Source organism: Myotis nattereri, assembly GCF_964212035.1.
Source record: "Myotis nattereri genome assembly, chromosome: 2".
In the NCBI taxonomy this organism is placed as follows: Eukaryota; Metazoa; Chordata; class Mammalia; order Chiroptera; family Vespertilionidae; genus Myotis; species Myotis nattereri.
In genome coordinates, this window is record NC_138076.1 from 171,000,218 (window position 1) to 171,025,311 (window position 25,094).

Sequence of the window (25,094 nt, forward strand, 5' to 3'; positions counted from 1 at the left end):
CAAGCAACTACTAAAGAATAGCAACTCTATAAACAAAACAGAGCTTATACCCTGGAATTGCAGTATGTATCTTAATTATAGTGAAATATAATGGTATCCTTTTACTTTCTTTTACAGTCCCAGAAATAAGGTGCTTTCAACCACTGATATTTGCTAAATGGGAATAGAAATAAATAGCTGAGTTTCTAAAGTTTAAATGTAATAGTACTATCTCTTAGTACCTGAAAGACATGCACTCCCCTCCAAACTAGTGACATAATTCAACAAATGTTATTGACACTGGAAGAAAAAAAATCAAGCTAAGTCCTGTGTCTATATTCCATGTTTTGTTAAAATCTATGATTAAATATTACCAAAAAAGTTATTTAGCTTGACAGAATAGTAAAGTAGTTGAAAGCATTGAAAACTTTGGGAGCTAACTGAAAACTCTCTCCCTCCCCCACCCCTTCTCTCTCTCTCTCTCTTTCTCTCTCTCTCTCTCTCTTTCACACACACACACACACACACACACACACACACACACACACATTTATTTAGTGCCTCTTTCTGCTTGGCCCACAGAAAGAGGCACTAAATAAAAGTTTATAAAATGTTTTAGAATAATAATCTATTTTTACCAACAAAAAGAAGCCTATAACTTAATTTTTGATGCTCTAATCTAAGCTAATCATCTAAGCCCTCATCTATATATATAAAAGCCTAAGTGATCATCTGACCATCTGACCAGTAGCTACGATGCGCACTGACCACCAGGGGGCAGACACTCAACGCACAGGCATGACAAATCTCAGAGGGAAGGAGGGAGAAGGAAGGGCGGGAAGAGATTAACCAAAGATCTTATATGCATACTAAAGGCCCGGTGCGTGCACCAGTGGGGTCCCTCATCCTGGCCTGTGGGGATCAGGCCAAAATTGGCAGTCCGACATCCTCCAAGGGGTCCTGGATTGCGAGAGGGTGCAGGCCAGACCGAGGGACCCTACTGGTGCACGAATCTGTGCACCAGGCCTCTAGTTTCATTATATTATTGACTTTCAGAGGGATCAAACATCAAATATGAATGTCTCCTAGCTTTTATTTAAACTACTTCAGGCAAATGATTGACAAATGGTACTTTAAAAAGTGTGAAACATTGTTAGGAAAATTATAAAGAATGGGTGGCCAAAGGACACCTTCTTTGAGGAAGTATAAACCAAGTAATAGAAAGAAAGTAAAATGGGATTAAAAGAAGCCATAACTGAGCTGGGAACAGAAAAGAAGAAAAGTGAGCATCCCCTACCCCTAATGAGTATGTCTTTCTCTAAGAGATGCTTTAGTATCTTCCACATCTCACCTCAATCCACTTCCCAAGATGCCTTTCATACTCTTAGAATAATATGGCCCATAAATTTTTAATAAATGGATATAAATTACATACAGTACACCAGTAACATACTATAGAATTTGATAGACTCTGAATTTAGGGGAGTTATAAGCAGAGCCAGAATTTGTGATTCTATTCTTAAACATCTCTCTGCTATACTCAAATCTATTTTACTCAGAAATCCTCTTTTTTTTTTATTCCACATAGTATTCTGTAACTACTTTAAAAATTTAAGGGTCCCGAACATTAAAAGACTCTTGATCACCATTTGTGATGCTATCTGAAAATAGGAGGTTGGACTCTTATCTCATTAATTTTTTAGTGAAAACTTATTATATTTAAAAAACATGAAACACAATGATAAAATATTTATAGAGACATTAAAATATTTATACATGTTAAAGCAAAATGGCCATATTTGTTTCTAAATTTTCTAATGAGTAAAAAGGTAATGTAAAAAATAATTCCTCGCCTGGCCAGGGCACATGCCTGGGTTGTGGGCTACCCCCAGGAGGCAGGCAATCAATGATTCTCTCTCATCATTGATGCTTCTGCCTCTCTCTCCCTCTCCCTTACTCTCTGAAGTCAATAAAAATATATTTTTAAATAATAATAATTCCTCTATTCTGCTCTTTGATTCAATAAAATGAGCAGATGAACTGGCAATGATTTTCAGGAATTATGGGTGCCATTAAATCTACTGTCCTGGGTTTTGTCTGTGTGGTAGTCAATGCTGGTGCCCCACCCAGATCCTCTTGACCTCTGGTGCTCTTCATTCCCCAAGAACATCCTACCAGAGCAGTGGATCTGGCCCAGGGTAGACTTTACCTGAAGCCAAATGACCACATCTGTGCTTGCCTCCTCCCCCTCTTCTCTCCTGCGTCCCTCATCTCCTTACAGGTTTCCTTGGAGAGTATGTCCACACGTGTCCCCAAGCTCATGATGCATGCTCTTTTTCTAGGGAATCTCACTTAACATAAACTCTTTATAGAAACACAGTCTATTGCCTTATTAAAGTCTTGATCCAGTTTCATTTTCATTGTAAAAAAATAATGAAATGAAACTACAAATGTACCATACATGGAGTTAACTAATCATGGATTAAAGTCATGAACTAGCTCCAATGAACAGACTGAGAATGAGAGCAAAAGAGACCACCTCGGAGTACTGCTGGGCGCTTGAGGCCGGATTCAGGGGTTACACATCTGGTGCCCTTCCATTTGTCACATACACTTGTTCAATGAGTTTGCTAGCTCTGATTCTTCGTTGCATGTCTCACAGTTTAAATTTCTTTCTATTATGAAGTTCAGTAAAGCTGTTATTGCTACTTTATTTTAGATACTAAATCAATTCAATTATGCTTTTTATTCTGTCATTTTAAAATATCAGTGGAAGAGAAATAATTAGGAAGCTGGCATTGATCATAATACAAATTGTCAAGCTCAATTCTAGAGAGAATAACAAGCTAGATGTGATCTCAGTTGTATTCCAGGTTATTGTTCATTGACAAACAGCATTTGAGAGCAATCCACAAAAGAGTGACATGTGTATAATAAAAAAATTTGAACTAAATAAACTATTATTAAGTTGGTGAAATGAAAATAACACAGATAATCACACCCCTTCCTTAGCAAGTATGCAATAAGCATGGGACAACAATAAAAAAAAAATCACCAAATTTTAGGTTAGTACGTGTATATAATTACAAAATTTATTTTATATTTCCTATGTTTAAACTAGAAGGAATAATTTATTCTCGAATGCTGCAGAAATATTTCCTCCCTCTATTCTGTTCTAGATTTGTTAATAAATACTAATCCAGAAGGAGTGTAAATTATTCTCAAGTATGTATTGTTCTTAATCCTCTCTCCCTCCATCCACTAAAGATTAACCAATCTCTGTCTTGCACAGTAAAGGCTGTCTGCTTCAGTGACTAAAGGGATACATCTCAACCCAGCTTCCTTCTCTCCCCCAAGCTCAGAGCAGAACTTATGCCACCAACAGCAATAATGACCATTCCAGGAACCATCTGGTGGGATCTGAGAATCTCAATCTTTGTTTTACCAAAGAATGCCTTTTATACTCACATGGTCACAGCACCATTCTGAGAGCATTGCCTCCATTCAAGGGTGTTTACATCATGTGTCCTCCTGCAAACAAGCTTAGCAGAAGCCAGTGTATAGCCTTTGGTGGCGGGGGCGGGGAGTGGGGGGGGGGGGGGAATTGATATCTATGTATCCTGAACAATACAGCTCTCCTCCTGTCCCCTTTAGCATTGTGCAATGTTCATGTTATAATACTAAGTCACAAAGTGTAATGAGGGAAATAGAAATGGAACTTAATGCTTATGTGCTCTATCGATTCTTTCAAAAACAATTTCTTGAGCACCTGTTGTATGCCTGGTACTGTGTTTGGTGCTAGGAATATAATTGTGAACACTATGGACACTGTAATTCCCCTCAAAAAGTTTATAGTCAAGTAAGGAGGAGTTTTCAGTTTTGCTTCTTAAATAAAGTCTTTTGAAAAAATAAAATAGCAACAAAAATATGAATTATAAAATCTGAAGAAATAAAAGCATGTGAAAAATAAAAAGGCAAAACTTGCCATTCAAATATTTAGAGAAATAATTTAATGTTTATGTATAAAGCAGGCACAGTTAAAACAGAAGGGAAAAATATATTTTTAAAGACTTTTTTTCCTAGCCCAGCTGGTGTGGTTAAGTGTCGACTTATAAACCAGGAGGTCATAGTTTGATTTCTGATCAGGGCACATTCACAGGTTGTGGGCTCAATCCCCAGTGGGAAGTTTTGCAGGAGGCAGCCAATCAATAACTTTCTCTCATCACTGATGTTTATCTCTCTCTCCCTCCCCCTTCCCCTTCCTCTCTAAAATCAATAAAAAATATTATTTTTTTTCCCTAAACTCATATTCTTGAAAGGGCTTCGATAGAGAAAAATAATAAAACAAATTTAAAACTTTTATTTCTTGTTATAACCCAGCTACAAAGGCTATGTTTTATCCACCTAAAGGCATTTCCACATGAAGGTATTGACTCAGTTTCTCCGGTTCTAGTGGAACTCTGAGTTTCAAGAAGAAAAACAAAGTCTATTAAAACTGCACACAATTTGAAAACAAATGGTGACTATACAAACATGAAATAAAGGTAGAGTCAATTGGAAAACAACGCAATTGGGGTGTGTGTGTGTGTGTGTGTGTGTGTGTGTGTGTGTGTGTGTGATTAGCTTCATAGTGGAAGCTTTGCTAGTAGTGGTAATATGTATACAAATGTCCACAGACCATCCTGGGGAAAATAGGTCAAGGCCAGACAAGTTCATACACACCTAGTTTTATGATGAAAGATGCTCATTAAGTACTTTAGTGTTTACCATGAGAACTGCCTTCTTTAGGTCATGGCTCAACTTCACCTTATTTGTACCTTTCCCTGCACACCCCTTCTCCCAACCTGGAGTTAACTTCAGACCTGGAGTCTGACGCCCCTGTCACTATCACGAGCCATACACCATTAACTGCCACAAGAGAAAAGACACTAGAACAGGGGAATAAGGGGCTGGGAAAAGGTATGGGTAGGATGGATAGATAGGAAGTGCTAATAAACGAGGAGCAGGAGCAAGTGCCATCTTGATGTCCTCCGAACCCCCTGCCACCTTAGACCGAAGCAGAAGCTGTGACCTCTGTCTCCTGAAGGAGGGATGGTAAAACTAGAGCAACGTGCTGTGGGACTGGCCAGCCCCACTCCGCTCCTTGCTCAGTGGCTCAGAGCCTGGGCAAATGTGTGGCTATGAGGCAATGGTGGCATGTGAGACACGCAGTGTTTTTGATTCATGCTTATCTTTATGACAGTTCGTCTCTGTTCCTACCGTGGACCAGCTCAAGGATGAATTACACCAGGTATCACTTTATTTCCTTTATGTTATTATTTTTTTAACCAACTTAACAAAAATGACACGAGGTGCACCACAGAGCCAGAAAAAGTCAGGACTGCCCAGTGAATGGAATCCAGTAGAGCCTGATGCTTAGTTGGGTGAGGGCCAAAGATATTCGTAAGATTGATTAATAATTCCCTGCCTGTGGACCAATCATATAGCCCGGTGTACCTTTTAAAACCATGGGAAAGATATGGATTTTGTCCATAAAATAAAAATCCTTACTTTATAAATGCATTAAAAGGTACACTTTTATTAGAAATGAAAACAGTCACTTGTTTTGCCATGACAGTCACCTTCATCATTGATATTCATTTCATGATGAGAATTCTGCAGACAAATGAAGGTCAAAGCTACCGTAAACTCCACTTGGGAGGAAAACTATTATTTTTTAAAATGTTATCAATGCACACATATGTAGACATATAAATATTTATACAGAAACCTCCTGCCTAGCCAGTGAACAGAAATGGGAATAGAATGATGTGCTCTGGGAATCCTTCCTGTGTGACTGGACTTGCAAATCAGGAGCGCATTGTGTTTCTTTTGCCATCCCTACCACTGTGGCTAATGAGGAAAGGTGAATATTTCATATAACATGAGCAGAAAGGGACTTTGGATTCTACCCAGTTTATAGAAAGGAAAAGATGAGAGGCCCCGGGAAGTAAGGTGACTTAAGATCACATTACTCAGTTAAACCTAAAACCTAGTTTTCTTGACTCTCAATCCAATCTGACTTCTGTGATATGGGAAGTATAATTAGAGTAGTAATCTATGGTATAGGGAGAGGTAAAACATATCAGGTTGGCTAGTAGAAGCAGAAGACATTACAGTAGTAAATTTAGGAGAAACTATGAAGGTTAACCTGACCGAGGATAAAAAGAAAGGACATAGGCTGAAGTCTGAAAATATTTCTATTTCCCTAAACCACAAGAGTAAGGCAGGTAAGTGCACAGTAGAAATACAACCCAGAAGATTCAGGGTCTTTGGATAAAGCTGCACCATGCATTTGATTCCTTAAGCTGCCCTAGGAACTGGACCCCACCTTATTGCTCAAAAGAAATAAATCCAGATAAAAACTAACCAGTAAATAGAGGCAGAGTCATATATGATGTAGGAGACACTATCTTGAAGGAAAGTGTGGGGAGGAGTTGAATGAAACTGGGTCACAAACAATAACAGGAAAGAAAATGATTTATGGCTGACTTTTGCCTGAAAATTGCAAAGCAAGCTTCTAGGTCTTATTGGTCTGTTGCGTCTCCCCTGATTTTATGAGAAAGCAATGTGCCATACTGTCTTAGTCTATCCAAGCATTGGCCATTGGAAGGAAACTCCAGATGCTCTGGAACCTCATGATCCTGGGGTTCCATGGAAGAATCTTGGGTCAATGAGCCACCTTTGCCATCACTTCAAGGACTGGGCCCAGTGAGGGGATGAGAGCCCACAATATGAATAACAATAATAAAGCACTAGGCCTGCATTCCACTTCCGCATGTTTGTTGTGTTTGTTTGTTTGTTTGTTTGTTTGTTAATCATCACCCGAGGATATTTTTTTCATTGATTTTTAGAGAGAGTGGAAGGGAGGTGGGGAGAAAGAGAGAAACATCAATGTGAGAGAGACACACTGATTGATTGACTCTTGCATGTGCTCCCAGGACAGGGATTGAACCTGCAACCTAGGTACATGCCCTTGACTGCGAATCAAACCCATGACCCTTCAGTGCACTGGCCGACACTCTAGCCATTGAGCAACACAAGCCAGGGCCCACTTCAGCATTTTAAATCTTATCACAGGGCCACATATTTAATCTTTACAGGAAACCTGTAACACAGGTAGAAATTATTCATCCCTTTTAAGAAACGTGTGCACCAAGGCTCAGAGAATTGTGTATTGCTTGTGGAAGGTCAAACCACTGGTAGCAAGGTCTGAGGATCTGTATTTCCAATCCAATTCTCCATTTTAGTGAACAGATTCACTACAGAATGGAGTCAAAATCCACAATTAATGCAGAAATTTTTCAAAAGGCAGCACCTCAAATTCCACAGAAAGTGTATATTTAAAGTTCACATAGTTCTTTCTAAATAATTTTTTCCAATGGAAATAGAAATTTTTTACATGCATCAGCCTGGTCTCAATGGCTGGTTTATTCTAATTACGATTTCTAGTGAGTGCAAATAAAATAAATCACTTCTCAAATTTAGATTTTAAAGTTAATGGAATGGGATGCATCTGGTAATTTGTTCTGTTAACATTCTATAATTGAACAGAGGTGGGAGGAGGCTCAAAAACAGGCTATACAAACCCTTTCATGGTTACTTAATACTCTTGCAGGATGATCACAATAGCAGCAGTTAAGATATCACTGTTTCTTGTTCCCTGAAAACCTTCCTCTAGGTAAGAAACAAAGCTATCAATGGAAATGCAGTAATGGTTATGACAATCTACCTGTGGTCCCTGCAACACATTTGTAGGGGCACATCCACCCCAATTCTTGTTTATGTTGGGTATCATCATTCCTTTGGTAGGGCTCATTGTTAAGTGATAGATGAATAAAGCTAATTAGGATTAACTATACTTATAAAAGGTGTCAATGAATGTTAAAGTATCCCATATTTATGAGAGTTATGCTCTTTGCACTTCAAGATTCTCTTATAAACATAAGGTCATAGAGCCTTTTAGTACATACTGTGTTTAATTAACCCAATGGTTAAAAACAGAAGCTACTTTCCTAACAGATGAGCTCAACATGAGATATAATTTGTGTATTTGTTGCAGGCATATAATAATAAAGACTAATAATACATGAAAGATTAAAATATACAACTCTCAGAACTCTTGGTTACTACTATTAAGTCAGGTTCGATGAGCAAAACAAATATGAAAAACTATTTTAAAAGGCCATAAAGAATACTTAATGTGTTTTTTTTGAGATAGGCCAGACAACATTCCCTACCTAAAATTTGCACATGGTAAAAACAACAACAAACATAATTTCACAGGTAATAACTTTCTATTAATTTCATGAATGTGTATATGTTTGTATATACATGTAGCCCAGGAAATAGCCATCAATATTACAATTGTATTTTTTCCCTATGGTAAACAGATATTACATATTATCTGGACTTACCTATACCCATGAATGTGTTCCGCTCAAAACAGAGGTAACTATGTTCTCTAAACCATCAAAAGTGATGTCTATCCCGCATGTGAACATGTCTTCTATCAGCTATGAAATGGATCAAGTTAAAATTTCTTACCATCCAAGCTGTGACAAAGTCCCCCATCCAGGTCCCCACAGCAGCTACCTTCATGAAACTCTCATTTCGGATGCCCATATAGTCTGTAATGATGTATGCTCTGTGGAAACAAACACACAAGACATTGTCCAGACTCAGAGACATACAGTCAAAGCCGCCTGGCTCAGCAACATGCAAAGAGACTTTCCCTCTCTCGGTAAGCTTTCCTGCTTCCTCTCTCCACATGCACTTACAAGCCGGAGAGGCTAGGACGGGCTCTGAGGTGTGTGGGTCAGTTCCAATTAGGCTTGAAAGACTGTGACTATGCCAATTACCATCTGCATTCCATTTTGAGCTGTAAGACTGACAACAGCTTTTGGAAAATCAAACAGAAATACTCAGCAAAGGCATCATTTCATGCTCACTCAAGCATGAGGAGAGCAGAAACAACTGTCGAATTAGAGTAACTTGAAAGGAAAGAGAAGAGCTCACTTTCCTTCAGTCTGTCAAGTCAGGACTATTGGAGAGGTGCTGGGATGAGGCTTCAGATATAATACCTGAAAAATGTTCAGAATAATGTCAAGATTTGGGGGAAATTTCCACACGATAAAGCAATGTAAAATGTGATTCAAAGATATCTACTTTAAATTATTACTTAAGTAACACTAGCCAGAAGATTTAATGTCATCACTCCTTTTGTTTAGCTAACTCTGTTTGCTAACACCAATTTGTACTCTTCACAGGTCAAGGAGAGATTCAAAGGTACAACAAGTAATGAGACCATGCTTATTGTTGACTTTGCATTTTCATTTTCTCCTTTGATAGTCAAGAAAATCCTAAGTATTATTTTTCCGTTTATTAATGTCTCAGAAAACTGTGACTCAGAGAGATCAGTTAACTTGCCTAATCAATACCACATAACTAATGAATGGTAGTTAGGAACTAAATATCATTCTCTCTCTAAGTTTGTTCTTCTCAGATTTTTTTTTTACTTTAAATTGTGTTCCTTTTCTTATATGATAATACCTGTACAGTTAAGGGTACTAGTTGAACCTGATTCTTCTTAGATTAACGTTAAAACAACACATAGTAAAGAATGATATGTTTGTCATTTATCTACTAAAAGTATAAAGAAACACATATTTTGAAGCCATTGAAAGGCAAACCATCTCCAGGTCAGTCACTTTTTTTCTGGGGTTATTTCAGATAGTTTTTGTAATCCATAAAATAAACAGATAATGAAATAGTTTTATTTAATAACAAAAGCAAACTTATGAACTTTAAAAAAACAACTCTTTCAATATGCTTCATTCACCTGCCTTGGAGGGTCTGCATAAATTTCTTAAGGTCTCACCCCAAAATTCCTCATGTCTAACTCCATGGCTTTCCATAGAAGCCAAAAAATTTATCGCTGCCATAAAGTGCACACTTCCAATACGCCAGAGATTATTATTAGCACTTTAAATACTGTGTCTCCACATGTCAGCACAATGACATGTATTATTATTCCTGCCTCATCGACATGGAATTGAGGCTTTAGAGAATTTTTGTAACTTTTTCAAGGTCAAGCATTTAGTAAATGGGCAAGTTTTGAATCTAAATTTGACTGACTTCCAAATCTAGGCACTTAACCACTATGCCATACCTTCTTCCTACAAGTGCAAGGGAGAGATAAAAATAAAAATAAAACCACAAAGGATAACTGCTGTTTACCAGTATTTTAGCAGGCATGACTTATTTCCTTTGAGAACAATTGATAAGAAGTCAGAAGAGCATCCAGAAGCTGCACCTCCCCAGAGCTACCACCAAATCTCGGACTCCCACTGAGTTCCCTAATCAAGCAGCCTCTACGTGAAAGCCCCCACATTAACGTGGACAGTTTGGTGTTACTCCCGTCAGTACCACTGCTGCTCACAGTCCTGGGGCAGCAAACTCAGTGTACTCGGGAGTATTAGCTCTGATAACTGTCCAGCTCTTCTGATGACACCTATTTTGAAGAATATGCTCAATGACACACACCCCTACTTGTCTACTTTGCCAATTAGTTCTAGAATGCAATGGGCTAGGGTAGAAATGTCAGGGCACATTCATTGTGGTTGAATAGATGTGTATAAAAGAAGGTATCATTCTTTTATTCAGTATCTAAAAATAAAAATGAGATAAACTTGCAACATATCAGTGATCTAGCCCCCCCCCCAAAAAAAAACCGCTAAGAAAACTAAATAAAATTACCCCCAAACTCTGCTTAAAGACATATGAGAGTTGATGAAGCAATGAGGATTAGAAAAACCGAGATACCAGATTGAAAAGAATCATGAAAAGGTGAGCTGTATTTCCTGAGGGGACATTTGCTGATTCCGGACTTGGCCTGGACAGAGGGCAGTCTCGGTGGATTGGAGAGACATAAGAAACTTAAGGAGCCAAGATCCTCCTGAGAAAGTACAGGCCCGGAAAGGAGCATGATACACACCTGGTTCTCCTTCCGAGACTTTTGCTAAATTATGAATTTGTTCAGGGGTAAGCTAGACACTCAGCAGAAAGTCCCTGAAGAGCATAGCAGAGGTCTGGCAAGTTCCCCACGCTGAAGAGATTGCTATGGTTCAGACCCTGCCAGATGGAATGACCCAGGAGAATACACAGAGCCATGGAGGGCGGGAGAAAACTACAGATGGTCCTTGACGAAACTGGGAATCAGTCCTTGCCAGTCCATTCAATGCCTGGATTAAGGTGATCAGGCTCTAGTCCTTCTACTTAACAGAGGAAGGAGTGAATCTTTTCTGAAAGAATAAAGTATAACTTAGATCCTCTTTATATATTTTTATATAACATCCAACATTCATTCAAACATTACTTAAGATGTCAAGAAATAAGACCATGCTACTGAAAACCAAGAGAGAAAACAATATCTAGACAATAAGCTCCAGAAGGACTGGAAGTTATTTTGGTTCTTTGTTTCACTGCTGGTTTGCTAGCACCTAGAGCAGCGGTTTTCAACCTGTGGGTCGTGACCCCTTTGGGGGTCGAACAACCCTTTCACAGGGGTCGCCTAAGACCATCGGAAAACACATATATATAATTATATATTGTTTTTGTGATTAATCACTATGTTTAATTATGTTCAATTTGTAACAATGAAAATACATCCTGCATATCAGATATTTACATTATGATTCATAACAGTAGCAACATTACAGTTATGAAGTAGCAACGAAAATAATTTTATGGTTGAGGGTCACCACAACATGAGGAACTGTATTAAAGGGTCGTGGCATTAGGAAGCTTGAGAACCACTGACCTAGAGCTATGTCTGCATATAGAAAGTGATCAACATTTGCTTAATGTATGAATTAATGAAATGACCCCAATTCTTCACATTTATTTCTATATAGCATGGGTAGACCTATGCCTAGTAAACCCTAGAAGCAGATAAAATGAGACTGAGTCATGAAGGACTCTTCCTCAGAGGAAGACATTAAACATGTTTTTAAACTATTTTGCGTGTTCACTTTATTTCTCCACTGACATTTATATCTCCTTGACTGCAGGATAGCTTTCCCATGATCATCTACAATGACGTATCAGCACAAATCAAAGATAGGCCCTTCCCCTGTGGCTGTGGGCAGGTGGTGAGAACTGGATGCTATGACAACAATGCAGATGAGACAGCACAGGGAATTTATGAAATAACTAATATATTTAAAAGTGACGAGGGACATATAAAAGTTGGTAGTTAATCTTATTTTTGCTGATTTGGAAAAATGTAAAGAATTACAAATATGCAGACCTGTCAAACTTTTTTCAATTATTAGTTTACTGATTTGCATATCCATTAACATTTAACTATATTTCCTGCTTAGGTTGTAAAGGACAAGGCATGCATACATTTACATCAGCAATTTGAACCAGTTTGAATATCACATTGGACTCATAAAGTTGTGAGACTTTATACCCAATGATATTAGGCAGTGGTTCTGAATTAAATTTGATTGCTAGGAGGCACCATTAAAGTTTGAGTTTTGTTTGGAGTTTTTACCTAATTATTTCAACTACTCACACATCTTTTGCATTGTTTTGTATTTTAGATGATTATTTCTACTATGCATAGTTTTAAAACATTTTGCAGTTCTATCAGCCTTCCAAGTAAATATTGGTCACTAAACTTTTCTTTAAAAATTCTAAATGAATTTTTTTTTTCAGGCTACAACTTCAGGTTTTATGTTCTTGAGATTCCAAGCTTACCTGTCAAATTCATAACAAATGTGTAGAAAATTTCAAACTATAGGATCTTGGAAAAGTTCATAATTATCTTAGCCTATAAACATGAGCTACCAAGACTACTGTAGCTCTCTCTCCACCATGTGAGGATACAGCAAGCAGGCAGCCACCTACAAGCCAGGAAGAGAGCTCTCACCAGAACTCATCCATGCTGGTACCCTGATCTCAGACCCCCAGCCTCCAGACCTGTGAAAAATAAATGTCTGCTATTTAAGTCAGAAAAAGAAAAAAAAAGACTATTGTACCTAAATGGTCATAAACTAAACAGACTCTACTATGAGCTAAATAGTCAATAAAACTGTAATACAATCACTCTTACAGGTGAGTCATGATCACTAGCAAAAAAAAAGGTTCAATTCACTTCAGCCTGTTATTTATATGTAAGTGGATGCAATCATTGCCAGGTGATTTATGAGTTGAGTCTCTGAAAGTTTAATAGTAGGCAGTAAGCATAGATCACCAAACCAATACTGATTCATGCTTCACTGAGGATCCATCTGTGGCCAGATGGTTTCATCATGTCTCAGCTGTATCTTCCAGCCATGTTTGGGCAACATAAACAATACGGGGGGCTTCACACATAAGTAAATCATGAATAAGGAGTTGACTTACATGATTACAGATCTGCATTAAACACAATAAAACAAAACAAAAACTCTAAACATCCTGACAACATTGAGGTACAATTGGTCACTACAAAACTTCAGGAGTTAAATCTAGATTTATTATATTAACCTTTTCTCTTTTTGTGTTTGTAATGAAAATATTAACAGCCTTTAATCTAGTCACTTAGTCAACTATTATCCAAATAACCACATTTTAGTATTTTGCTCAAAATTCCTAGCTCTTGATTTTGGAAAGGATTTGATAGAGCTCAATGTATGTGTATGGACCTTCCAGGAAAGACCTAGGGTATGAAGCTATGGAGCAAAATCCACTGAAATGTCAAAATGCTGCCGACAATTGTTAGAAGTAGCCTGAAATGATTACAATTGCAACTGGAATTAATATTGCTTATAGATAAAATACCACCTCAAATTCCCCAACTTTAGCCATTCATCCCTTCTAATTTCTATGAAGAAGTCAGATATAAAAAGACTGTAGATGGAGTTTTCATTGAACAACTCCACCAAACTTCAACTATACTTTTCATTCCTTACCTAGCTTCAGCCCATTCAGTGAATTTCACCTATATTAGATGCAGAAACCTTAGTATAACATCAATTCCTCCATCTCCTTTAATCTCAACATTTGACTAGTCACTAAGGTTACTTTTGGAGGGCTCTCAAATCTATGGTGTTTGTCTTTCATCACCACTACCAATGTCTTAACTCCTTTCATAATCTTCTCTGTTCTGAATGACACAGTAGTCACCCATTTTTCTGTGACGGTCTCCCCTTATTATAGAATATCTATGGCCACTAGAGTGACTTCTAGAGTTGTCATGTGGTATGACAGGGGAGCAGGAGTCCTGGTACCAGAAAGTGCTGGGCTTGCAAACAACCTCCCCACTCTAACCTAGGACAAATGATCAACTCAGTCACCACCCAGTCCCTCATCTGTAGAAGGGGGATTTAAAAACACCTTTCCTTCACAAGGGTTTCTTGAGGATTAAATAAATTATTTAAAGCTTCTAACAACTATTCATAATAAGCATGTTAAAAAATGGTTGCTCTTTGGCCTCCTGATTCCTACCTTCTAAAATAATTACAGTAGTTCTCATTGTCACAGAGTAAAAAGACTCTGCACTCTTTCTAAGCCATATTCTTTTTCAGACGCATCTCCTTCTATCTCACATCTCCTTTTTCTCAGGCTCTGCTCCTCACCATGAAATCAGTCTCTCTCAACATTCCACCATTCTATGACGTACCTTAGCATCTGTGGGCAGTGCCCTCTTTCTTTGAAGTGCCATCCTCTTTCTTCTGGCCCAAGATTAGTAACTCAACCTATCCACTGAGAAATTGCCTGCCATTACTCTTAAAAGCCATCCCTTCCCTAGTGTTACTATGTCAATTTGAATATACTCCCATGTTTAATACATTTCCTAGAATATTTTAATGATTTTTCTCACATTGCCTCTCTCTCCCAAAAGACTTGGTTCATCAATACAAGAGCTAGACATTCATTTTATCCATGTGGAAAAAAATTATTTTACTACCTTGCAAATGGATACTGCCAAACTACATTTGTTGTTTATTCTTTAAAGTAAAAATTTAGAAGTTTGCAAGGTTACAAAACAATATATCCTCAAAACTAATTTTAAAGTTACAGAATTTTTGTGGTTATTCCCCCAATTTTTTTCTTAGTTCAAATTTTTTCTAAATCTCACAAATACTCCAGAAATATACAATCTAACAAAATGCTCAAGGAGTTGTCTTCTACTCCTGATAAATTAAACACTATCAACATACTTCATGTATCTTTACTAAAGTCATTGGACAAATAATAGAAAGCACAAAATTTGTAAATCCTGATCTTGTTGCCAAGAGAATCCCAATAAGTCTCAAAGGATTGCAGAGAGTCACAAGTTATCTAAAATTAATTTTATATCTAACTTAATCATATTTTAAAGTTAAATAACATTCAATGTGTTTATGACTATTCTAATAAAACTTATCTGAATTGTAAAAGTGAATTGCAAGCTGTGCCAGAATAGCATTAATTAATTTATCCTACATAATGATGCTTCCTTCCAAAGTAATTAGAGAGGCATAAAATATTTATATATTCTGCTAAAATTCTGATGCTACTCAAAGTAGGACAAAAAAACAAGTTTAACTTTAATCTGCATATGTCAGCAAAGATAATTGTTCATGGTTGTTTAAAGGTCAAGGTAGATAAAAATAATGGAATGAAAACAATGAGACATAAATACAATAATTAACTTTTGGCAGATTAAGCATACATCCACTTAGTGGAGAACAGAGAGCTGGAAAAAGTTTCACAGGAAGTTGGGATAGGCACCCTAGAATTGAGTTTACCAATAATATGAGTAATCTGAGGTATCATATATAGAATCCAAAGACTTTCCAGGTGTTAAATACTACTGGAATGCTAAATATCACACACCCTTCACCCTCAGCAACCCCTGGATTTGAACTCTTTGTGTAAGAGCCAAGCCTATGGCTATCTCCTTATAATAATGTCTAATTATTATCACATGCCCTTCGAATTGGAGGTGATATCACTTCATTGCTCTAGAAATTTGCTCTGCAACTTTATTAATTATGTAGCTTCATTTGCACTAACAATGAGGAATTCCAAGCTCTGCTTTTGCAGTGTGTGCCTCACAAGTTCCACCACACCAGCCTATAGAAAGAACAGAAGGAAATAAAGCTACATTGCCCTCCACCTTATGAGCATTTCAGGCCCACAAGGTTCTTCCCAAATAATTCAATGAGTTTTCAGAGAGTTTTATTTGTGCTGCTAGAACTTTTAGTTACAATAGTGCTATTCTCAGTTGACACTGATGTCAAAGATGGTTCCAAAGTTATCCTGTTCTACTTATGTCTGCCAAAGCTGTGCTATAGATACTCATGTTGTCAGTGTTCATGCCAATGTCCAAAGGGACTGATATCTGTGCCAAAGGCAAGAGAGACATCATTACAAATTCTGTTACTGTACTCTGTGCCATCTTAACCAATCCTGAGTTCCATCACCAGTACATTCACATTGCTCCACTGCCCTGGTTGAAGGCAGAAGTTACACCTCAAAGAAAATTAACTAAATCTGCACCTCCCAAAAGCCTATTATCATTTGAGAGGCCCCCAGTGAAGCAGACAAGTTCCCATCAACCACAACCCCCTTGGTCACAAGTCTGTCTACTCACAGACTTCCCAATCATATTTTTATTGGTCACTTTAAAAAATGAACAGACTTCAGATATCATATATTTGAAAAAATCTCCAACAAAATTTCAAAAAACTCAAAACTAAACAAAAACAGGGAAGTCAGAGGATATAGAATATGCAGAAAGCAGAGAAAAAGTATGAGGCTATAATTAAGATATTTTTCAGACCTGCAAAGTCAAAATTCAATTATAAATTGACTATAAAAAATACTTTTATCTAAAATTAAAGATCCATAAAGGTTGAAAGTTCAAAAGGTTGAAAAAATATACAAACAATAAAAATATATGGTGTAGCTACACTAATTTAAATGAAGGCAAAATGTATTACAGATTCACACAGAAAATGTGAGACATCAACAAAGAGTAAGTCCTTACTTAAAGTAGTCAACAGATTCTGTGACTTTACAAAATAAAGTATAATGAAACCAATTTTACCATAGGCTAATTTATATAAACAAGAATTAAGTTACTTTAATTTCTGTATTTGGGGGGCACATTACATCATCCTGATAATTTGAAACTTTTATCATTAGTAAGGTTCCCTCTTAGTCAGGTCCTTGAATGTTTTTCTCTACATGATTTTGTTACAATTGACAAAATGTTATGGGGGGGAAAAAAAGGCAAATTCACACAGAAAATGGGAGATATCAACATAAAGTAAGTCCTCACTTAACATCCAGTGAAAAGACTTAAAACCGATCACTCTCTAGCAAGACCAATTAAAATATAAGCCCAAAAGGCACAAATAACCAATGTCAGAAATGAAAAAGGGGCATCACTACAGTTGCTGCAGAGTTTAAACAGATTGTCAGAGTGCATTTTAAGAAATGTAGATGAAACCAATGAATTACAAGAAAAACATTTACAAATTACCAAAATGTACATAGGAATACAAAAATAGCTCTAGTCACAAAACTGAATTTCATAATTAGAAACTGTCCAGCAAGAAAATTCCAAGCACAGATGTGCACAGAGGCACCAAGAGAAATGTGCAGGAATGTTTATAGCATCATTATTTATAATAGCCTAACACTGGAGACAGCCGGAATGTCTAGCAACAAAAGAAGGGATGGCATAGTCATACAATGGAGGCTATTCAACAATGAAAATGAAAAAAACAAAAAAAAAAAACAAAAACTACTACTATACAAAGCCTGGATGGAGCTTAGAAGCTGTATTATAAAAGAAGCCAGACCAAAAAAAAGAGAGAGAGAGAGAGAGAGAACAGACTATGTAGTTACAAGCATATAATGCTTAGAAACAGGCAAAATTAAGCCACAGTGATTAGGAAAGTACTATAAGTGGTAAAACTGTCAAAAATGCAAGGGAAGAGCAAAAAAAGTAAAATAGGGCTTACTCTGGAGGGAGAGAGAGGTTTTCTATTGGGAAAGACAAGCAGAAGGCTCTGGATTGCTGACAGTGTTCTTTTGTTTACCGTGAATGGTGATACCATGGGTCACATGGGCATTCACTTACAAATATCTTATAATAATTCACTTTACAGTCATGAGCTGCACATAGGTGTTCTGAGTATTTCGGATAGGTATGTTATTTCTACATGTTTAAGAATTATGAAAACATAAAGTACCTAGCTATTATTATAGAAAAGGATTAAGAAATGGAAGCTACAGCTGTCACTTTTAGGGAAAATACTGCATAGCAAAAGATCAACTTAGCTTTGGGGAGAAAAGTATTTTTATATTGGATTGGAGGGCGCCACAAAGGCAAGTGGGGGAAAAACAGATGATTCCTGAGGCGCAATGAAGCCTGGGTGCATGTTGGGTGTTGGAGCAGCTCAATGAGTGCAATATTCTGGCCAGAACAAGGACAATATAAAGGAATAATAAAAAATGAAGCTGAAATTAATGATGTAGTGAAGGGCATTAAGTACCTACACTGCAGTTCAGCCCCTGTTTTGAAGCCTGCGGACAATTCACATTTGGAATTCAGGTTGAGTTTCTTTAACAAGGCACTACGTTTTAAACATCTTTCTGCTTTTGAACTAACCATGCTTCTTTGTCTCTCTTCGTGGAAAAGTGATGGCACAGCCGTATCAAAGCAATGGCTACCGTTTTGACACACATAATGCCCGTAAGGCAGAGAGTAAATCAAGTGCCATTTGAAAGACCCATAAAAATGTATATCTGCTTCATTGACTTCAATGTGTGGAGCAGAAAGTCACCCCGAAGCCCTTGTTCCTTCAGCTCCATGAAGAATCACCTGGGCAATTTCCCAGTAGCTCGCTCACTTGTTTTAGATGAGAAAGGTACTGGCAAAGGAGGACAGGAAAGAGTATAACAAGCTCTGGTGAGTCCAGCAAAGCTCTCCAAGACCCCGACATGCAGAGCTGGCCACCGGTGAGGAAATGGGTGATCTTCCTCGAGAGGCGAAGTATGAAGGCTTGTTAAGGCTTGATTAAGACCCAGGGGTAGGGAAGAATGACAAGGACACTCCCAACACACACCATGAGAAAAGTGATGGCCAAGATGCTGACTCAGGGGCATGGATGGGAGAGCTGTTTCCAGCACCCAATGTGACTGATGGGAGTTCTGAACCCAGCCATTCTGGGATGAGGGACCCTGCATTGTGGCTATGCAGGGTCTGGGCCAGGGAGGACACCCATGCTGAGAGGACAGGAGCCCATGGAACTGTGCAGTTGAACGCTTGCTTCAACAGCAACACCACATGGCAGCAAGACACACGCAAGTAGCCCTGACCAGTTTGGCTCAGTGGATAGAGCATCGGCCTGCAGACTCAAGGGTCCCAGGTTCGATTCTAGTCAAGGGCCTGTACCTTGGTTGCGGGCACATCCCCAGTGGGGAGTGTGCAGGAGGCAGCTGATCGGTGTTTCTCTCTCATTGATGTTTCTAACTCTCTATCCCTCTCCCTTCCTCTCTGTAAAAAATCAATAAAATACATTTTTTTAAAAAAAAGACACACGCAAGTAGAAGTCAGAGGGCAGAGCTTCCTCTATGGCTGGTATCTGATAAGGCATCAAAGTGAAGGTTGATTGGTTGGGTAAAACTTCAAAAGGGAAACTGGGCTCCTTGCTAATGAATGCAGGTAGAGCTTCAGGTCATTAATTAGAAAGGTTAGAATAAATTAGCCCAAAGTTGTACTGTGTGTGTGAAGCATTCATGCTATGAATAGCTGATGCCACAGATTTCTGCACGATCAGCTTATATCAGCTTCATGTGTTCATTATTCTTTGCAAATATTGAAATCATAGGTTTTGGGTAGGAATTCGAGGTCTGTTTGCCTAGAAATTTCTTTTCAGGGAACTCACGTACAAGGAGCATAACCCAGCTCTGAAAGAAGAGCCACTGAAGACACCTCCCAACCATCAGCAACTTAACTCAAAGGAGAGAGTCAGTTATATATTTATTTGTTGAGCAACAGTGATTGAACACCTCCTATTGAACAGTTCCTATGCCTGGAACTGGGATAGGTGCTAGGAGCAGAAAGATGAATAAGATGAATAAGATATGGTCATTACCATTTAGCAAGTAAAAACCAACAGCAACATACAAATACCTCCACAGAGCTCTTTGTGAAAAATGCTATAAGTGAAGGGAGAGGCAGAAATTAGAGTCCCCAGTTCTGATGTGAAGTGGGTGGCAGGGAGAAGAGCAGGCTTCACAGAGGGACAGAGGAGGGAAAACACGTGTGAAGTAGGAGGAAACTGATGTACAGAGGCAAACACGGCTGGAAGCAGCAGGCACGTTAGAGGGAGGCTCACACTGCGGCCGGGGAAGCAGTGGCTGCAGGAGGGAAGGCCTTGCACAGCCTCCATGAGATTTGCTTTTTCAAACACTCAGGGAAATGGGAACAGTAGAACGACAAACCCTGTCCCCCACCCCAACATCTACTTGGATGTTATCTACTTCAAAGCTTTAAAATGCTTCCCATTTAGGAAACTGTATCAGTCAGGAGTTTTTAGAGAAACAGAACTGGTAGGAGATGCTGATTAGAGAAATAGATGATGATAGATAGATAGATAGATAGATAGATAGATAGATAGATAGATAGATAGATGATAGATAGGCAGACAGACACATACACATACACATACACATACACATACACATACACATACACATACACATACACACACACAAAAAGATTTCTTTCAGGGAATTGACTTATGAAATTGTGGTGGCCAACAAGCCTGAAATCTGTAGAGCAGTTTTGCAGGTTGGAATTTCTTGGGCAGGAGCTGATGTTTCAATCTTCAGGAAGAACTTGTTTCTCTGGGAAACCTGATTTTGCTTTGAACTGATTGGATGAGGTCACCCACATTATCGAGATTATGCCCCTTTAGTTGAAGTCAGCTCTACAAGAGACCTTCACAGCAACTCCTAGATTGGTGTGTGATTAAATGGCCGGGTACATAACAACAAACCATCACTGAAGCCATACTCCCAATTTACAATTAAATATGTATTTGTTTTCACATCTGAAAAGACAACTCCCGTGAACATCTGATGTTACATTTTAAAATTTCTACAATTTTAATTTTGAAATTTAACATAATTCCTGTAACATTGCCTCTTCTTTCTCTAACACAAACACACACACACACACAAATACCTCATCAAATAGAGACGATGCTTCTCATTAATACTCTAGTTGAGAAGTTGAAAGTTGATACTGTCAATATTTTATCATTCAAACTGTGGTATTTCACAGTATTTCTGAAATTTTAATTCAATTTCCATGAATCCACACCTGTACCTCAGTCTGTAAAGAGTTTTGTTGCATCAGAAACCTCCAGAAGCTCTCTGTGTCCCCGCTCCTTTCTGAAGTCCTTACTCATACTAGAATGATTTTTGCTATCAAGCATCAACTTCCTGCTCTTATATGAGCAGCTGCAGTTAACAGATAACTCACTCACTTTCATGTCCAGCCTAAAAAGCATTCCTTTGAAACCCAAAGGTGCTCACTTTTCATTCCTCTTGAATGCAGAGGTGAGGGTTAGACTGCGTATTTTTATTAAATGATCTTTTTTTTTTTTTATTAACAACAGACTATCCCTTGAGCAGACTATCCTTTGCATACACTATACCCAGCACACTGTACTAAGCAGTCATCAGCCTGTGAGAAACACTGCAGAATATTTAATAACCTATGAAATCACCGCCAGCCAGATCTGTGAAGATCAGAAACTGTTTCTGGAATCCTGCTAGTTCCAGGGCAGCATATAAACACAGGTAGCAATATCTAACACAGTGTCCGATGCTGTCGACATTCAGTTCATACTTGTTAAATCTGAAGAGAGAGGGAGAGAGGCTCCACCTTTGGGAGACGCACAACCTTCTTTCTTAGATGGTAAGGAAGAACTGGAAACTGATATCAACCCAAACTGAGTCTTGTATGTATATATGCTGATAATAGAAAAGCACATACTTATTACAGATTTTAGGTTCACTCATATCCAAAACTATACTTTCAGGCATCTTCATAAACGCCTTAACTGAGTGCCTCAGTGCTTGTGACCTGGTGGCTTACAGGGCAGGAGAAGGGGATGGGGACACCACTGGACCTCCTCACAGTGGTTGCCATGTATGTGTCCCAACAACCAGAAACCCCGAGAGGGCCTGAGCAATCACAATCTGAACTGGTCTCCCAAAGCCAAGGATTAGCAGATAGCTGAGGCCTATTTAGAGCTGCTCAGCAACTTAATAAAAAAGCAATTCATCAAGTCCAGGAGGGAGACTTAATAGAAATGTGGGCCCCAGGGTACAAAATCAGACAATGTCCATAGGCAGGGACAAAGCAAGCTAGTAGCAACTCCTGAGCTAAAAAACGGACCCTCCAGTTACACACACGGTTAACGTTTTATCCAGCTCCTGCCGCTGGAGTGAGGGCATGCTCGGATGCTTAAATGGAGAGAACAGGCCTAAGGGATGCCTCCAGATAGACACTGGTGTCTGAACCTGGAAAGCCTTTCCTGCTTTTTCTGGCTGAGGTAGAAGTGCACAATGCAAGAAAAATCAGGGGAGCAGCCTTTCCTAACATTGTTCTGACACAGTGCTTGGTGGCTTTAGTCTGTCTGACAGTCCTCATGCTAATCAGCAACACTCAAAATTAAGAACAGATGATAAAAATTTTAAAAAAAGAAAAAAGAAAAAAAAAAAGAACAGAAGATAACTAACAGACAATGGTAATTTCTGTTAATGTGAAGTATCTGTTGTCTATTTAACTGAATCATCTTCTTTTCCTGTCCTTGTCTCTTCACGGTGTGGCTTTTCGTACTCTGGGCACCCACTATCAAGGGCACCAGGTAATGGCACACCCGTTGCTCTAGGCCCCATCTCCTAACCTCTGCTCTGAGTTTTCTCTCTCCAAGCCCTTCAGTTCTCATTCTGTTGACTGCATACCTGAAATAAATTATTGTCTGTCCAGACTGCACTTCCTTAAAAATCTATATGGATTTTCATCTCCTCCATTCCCAAGACTGACTTCCCAGAATCCTCAGCTCTCTCCACCACTGCTCAAAGGTGAGCATGCCCTGCCCATTCTTCATTATTAATCTACTAGAGGCCTGGTGTACAAAAATTTGTGTACTGAGGGGGGGGGGGGAACTCCTCAGCCCAGCCTATGCCTCCTCGCAGTCTGGGACCCCTCAGGGGATGTCCACATGCTTGCTTAGGCCCACTCCTTGGGGAACTGGGCCTAAGCTGGCAGTCAGACATCCCTCTGGCATCCCAGGAGCCCTCAGGGGATGTCCACTTGCAAGCAGGGAGCAGGCCTAAGCTGCAGTCATACATCCTTAGCGTTGCTGAGGAGGCGGGAGAGGCTCCCACCACCACCACTGTACTGGCAGCCATCAGCCTGGCTTGTGGCTGAGCAGAGCTCCCCCTGTGGGAGCCCACTGACCACCAGGGGGCAGCTCCTGCATTGAGTGTCTGCCCTCTGGTGGTCAGTGTGTGTCATAGTGACCAGTCATTCCCAGTTGTTCTGCAGTTAGGGTCAATTAGCATATTATCATTTTATTTTATAGGATCGAGGTCTGGTGAATGGGTAGGGGGCAGCTGGTTTGCCCTGAAGGGTGTCCCAGGTCAGGGTGGAGGTCCCGCTGGGGTGCCTGGCCAGCCTGGGTGAGGGGCTGAGGGCCGTTTTCAGGCTGGCCACACCCCTTTCAGGGAGGGGGGTCCTGCTGGGATGCCTGGCCAGCCTGAGTGAGTGGCTGATGGCTGTTTGCAGGCTGGCCACAGCCCCTTTAAGGTGGGGGTCCCCGCTGGGGTGCTTGGCCAGTCTAGGTGAGGGGCTGATGGCTGTTTACAGGCTGGGCACAGCCACTTCAGGGTGGGGGTTCCTGCTGGGGTGCCTGGACAGCCTGGGTGAGGGGCTGATGGCTGTTTTCAGGCTGGCCAAGCCTCCCAGCGGGGACCCTCATCCCATGAGGGTGTGGCCATCCTGGGTGAGGGGCTGATGGCTGTTTGTAGGCTGGCCACGGCCCCCAGCAACCCTAGCTCCCAGGGAGGCTGGCTGGAAGCAGGTATCTTGGATTTATTTATCTTCTATAATTGAAACTTTGTTGCCTTCAGCAGAGGCCACAGCCGGCCAGGGCAGTCGGGAAGCTTGGCTTCCTCTATCGCCGGGGCAACCAAGCCTCCTGCTTGCTCCAGCTCCATGGCTGCCACAGCCATCTTGGTTGGGTTAATTTGCATATAGTCACTCCGATTGGCTGTTGGCCGTGGCTTGCGGCATAGCAGAGGTATGGTCAATTTGCATGTTTCTCTTTTATTAGATTAGATGTTCTGCTCATGCTTAACCCTGGTTACACTGTAGCTTGCCCTGAGGAACTTCTAAGGTACATCATTGCCTGGGCCCAATAGATTCTGACATAATTTAGCTGCTGGGAACACAGGCATCAGCATTGTTTTAAGCCTCCTGGTGATGCTAATACAGAGAGACTTGGGGACCATAGCTAAAACTTCTGCATGCTTCCCTGTTGGTCCACAAGGCAATTTGGAGCAAGAGTCACCCCACTAAGTCACAAAGGGTCTTGGGAGGTACTACAAAGAACCCCTGAAAAGCAGGATATGGCATTAAAAGCAGGATATATTCTAAACCCCCAAATGACACAATTATGTACATTTGGACAGATCAGGAATGACCAAACCAGAGGCTCATGAAAGGAAACAGGGATGGCCTCCTGCTTCTAGCAAAGGGCCTTTATTTATTCAGCAGATTGGGTGTTCACTAGATTAATAATGAATTCCATTCAGAAAAACCATCAAAAGGCAGTTAAAGTCTTTTCAGGGTGCTCAACTTTTAACTATCCAATTCTCTGTTGAAGCTCATGAAAAAATGATGGAAATATCAAAGAACAATCTGCTTCAAAATTACTGATTTAAAAGTGCACAGCACGTGAAGACATAATTACATCTTTCGTGATTAACAACCTGAGAATTTGTTC

At 39.5% G+C, this 25,094-nt stretch overlaps 1 protein-coding gene across 2 annotated transcripts in view; it reads right to left on the reverse strand.

Annotated features, from left to right (window-relative positions):
• TMEM117 (transmembrane protein 117) overlaps positions 1 to 25,094 on the reverse strand; it is a 443,674-nt gene that overhangs the window by 206,824 nt on the left and 211,756 nt on the right. For both annotated transcript variants that reach the window (XM_081084824.1, XM_081084825.1), the window contains exon 4: positions 8,566 to 8,665. In XM_081084824.1, coding sequence (XP_080940950.1) covers positions 8,566 to 8,665 — 100 coding nt within the window. The remainder of the gene's footprint in view (positions 1 to 8,565; positions 8,666 to 25,094) is intronic.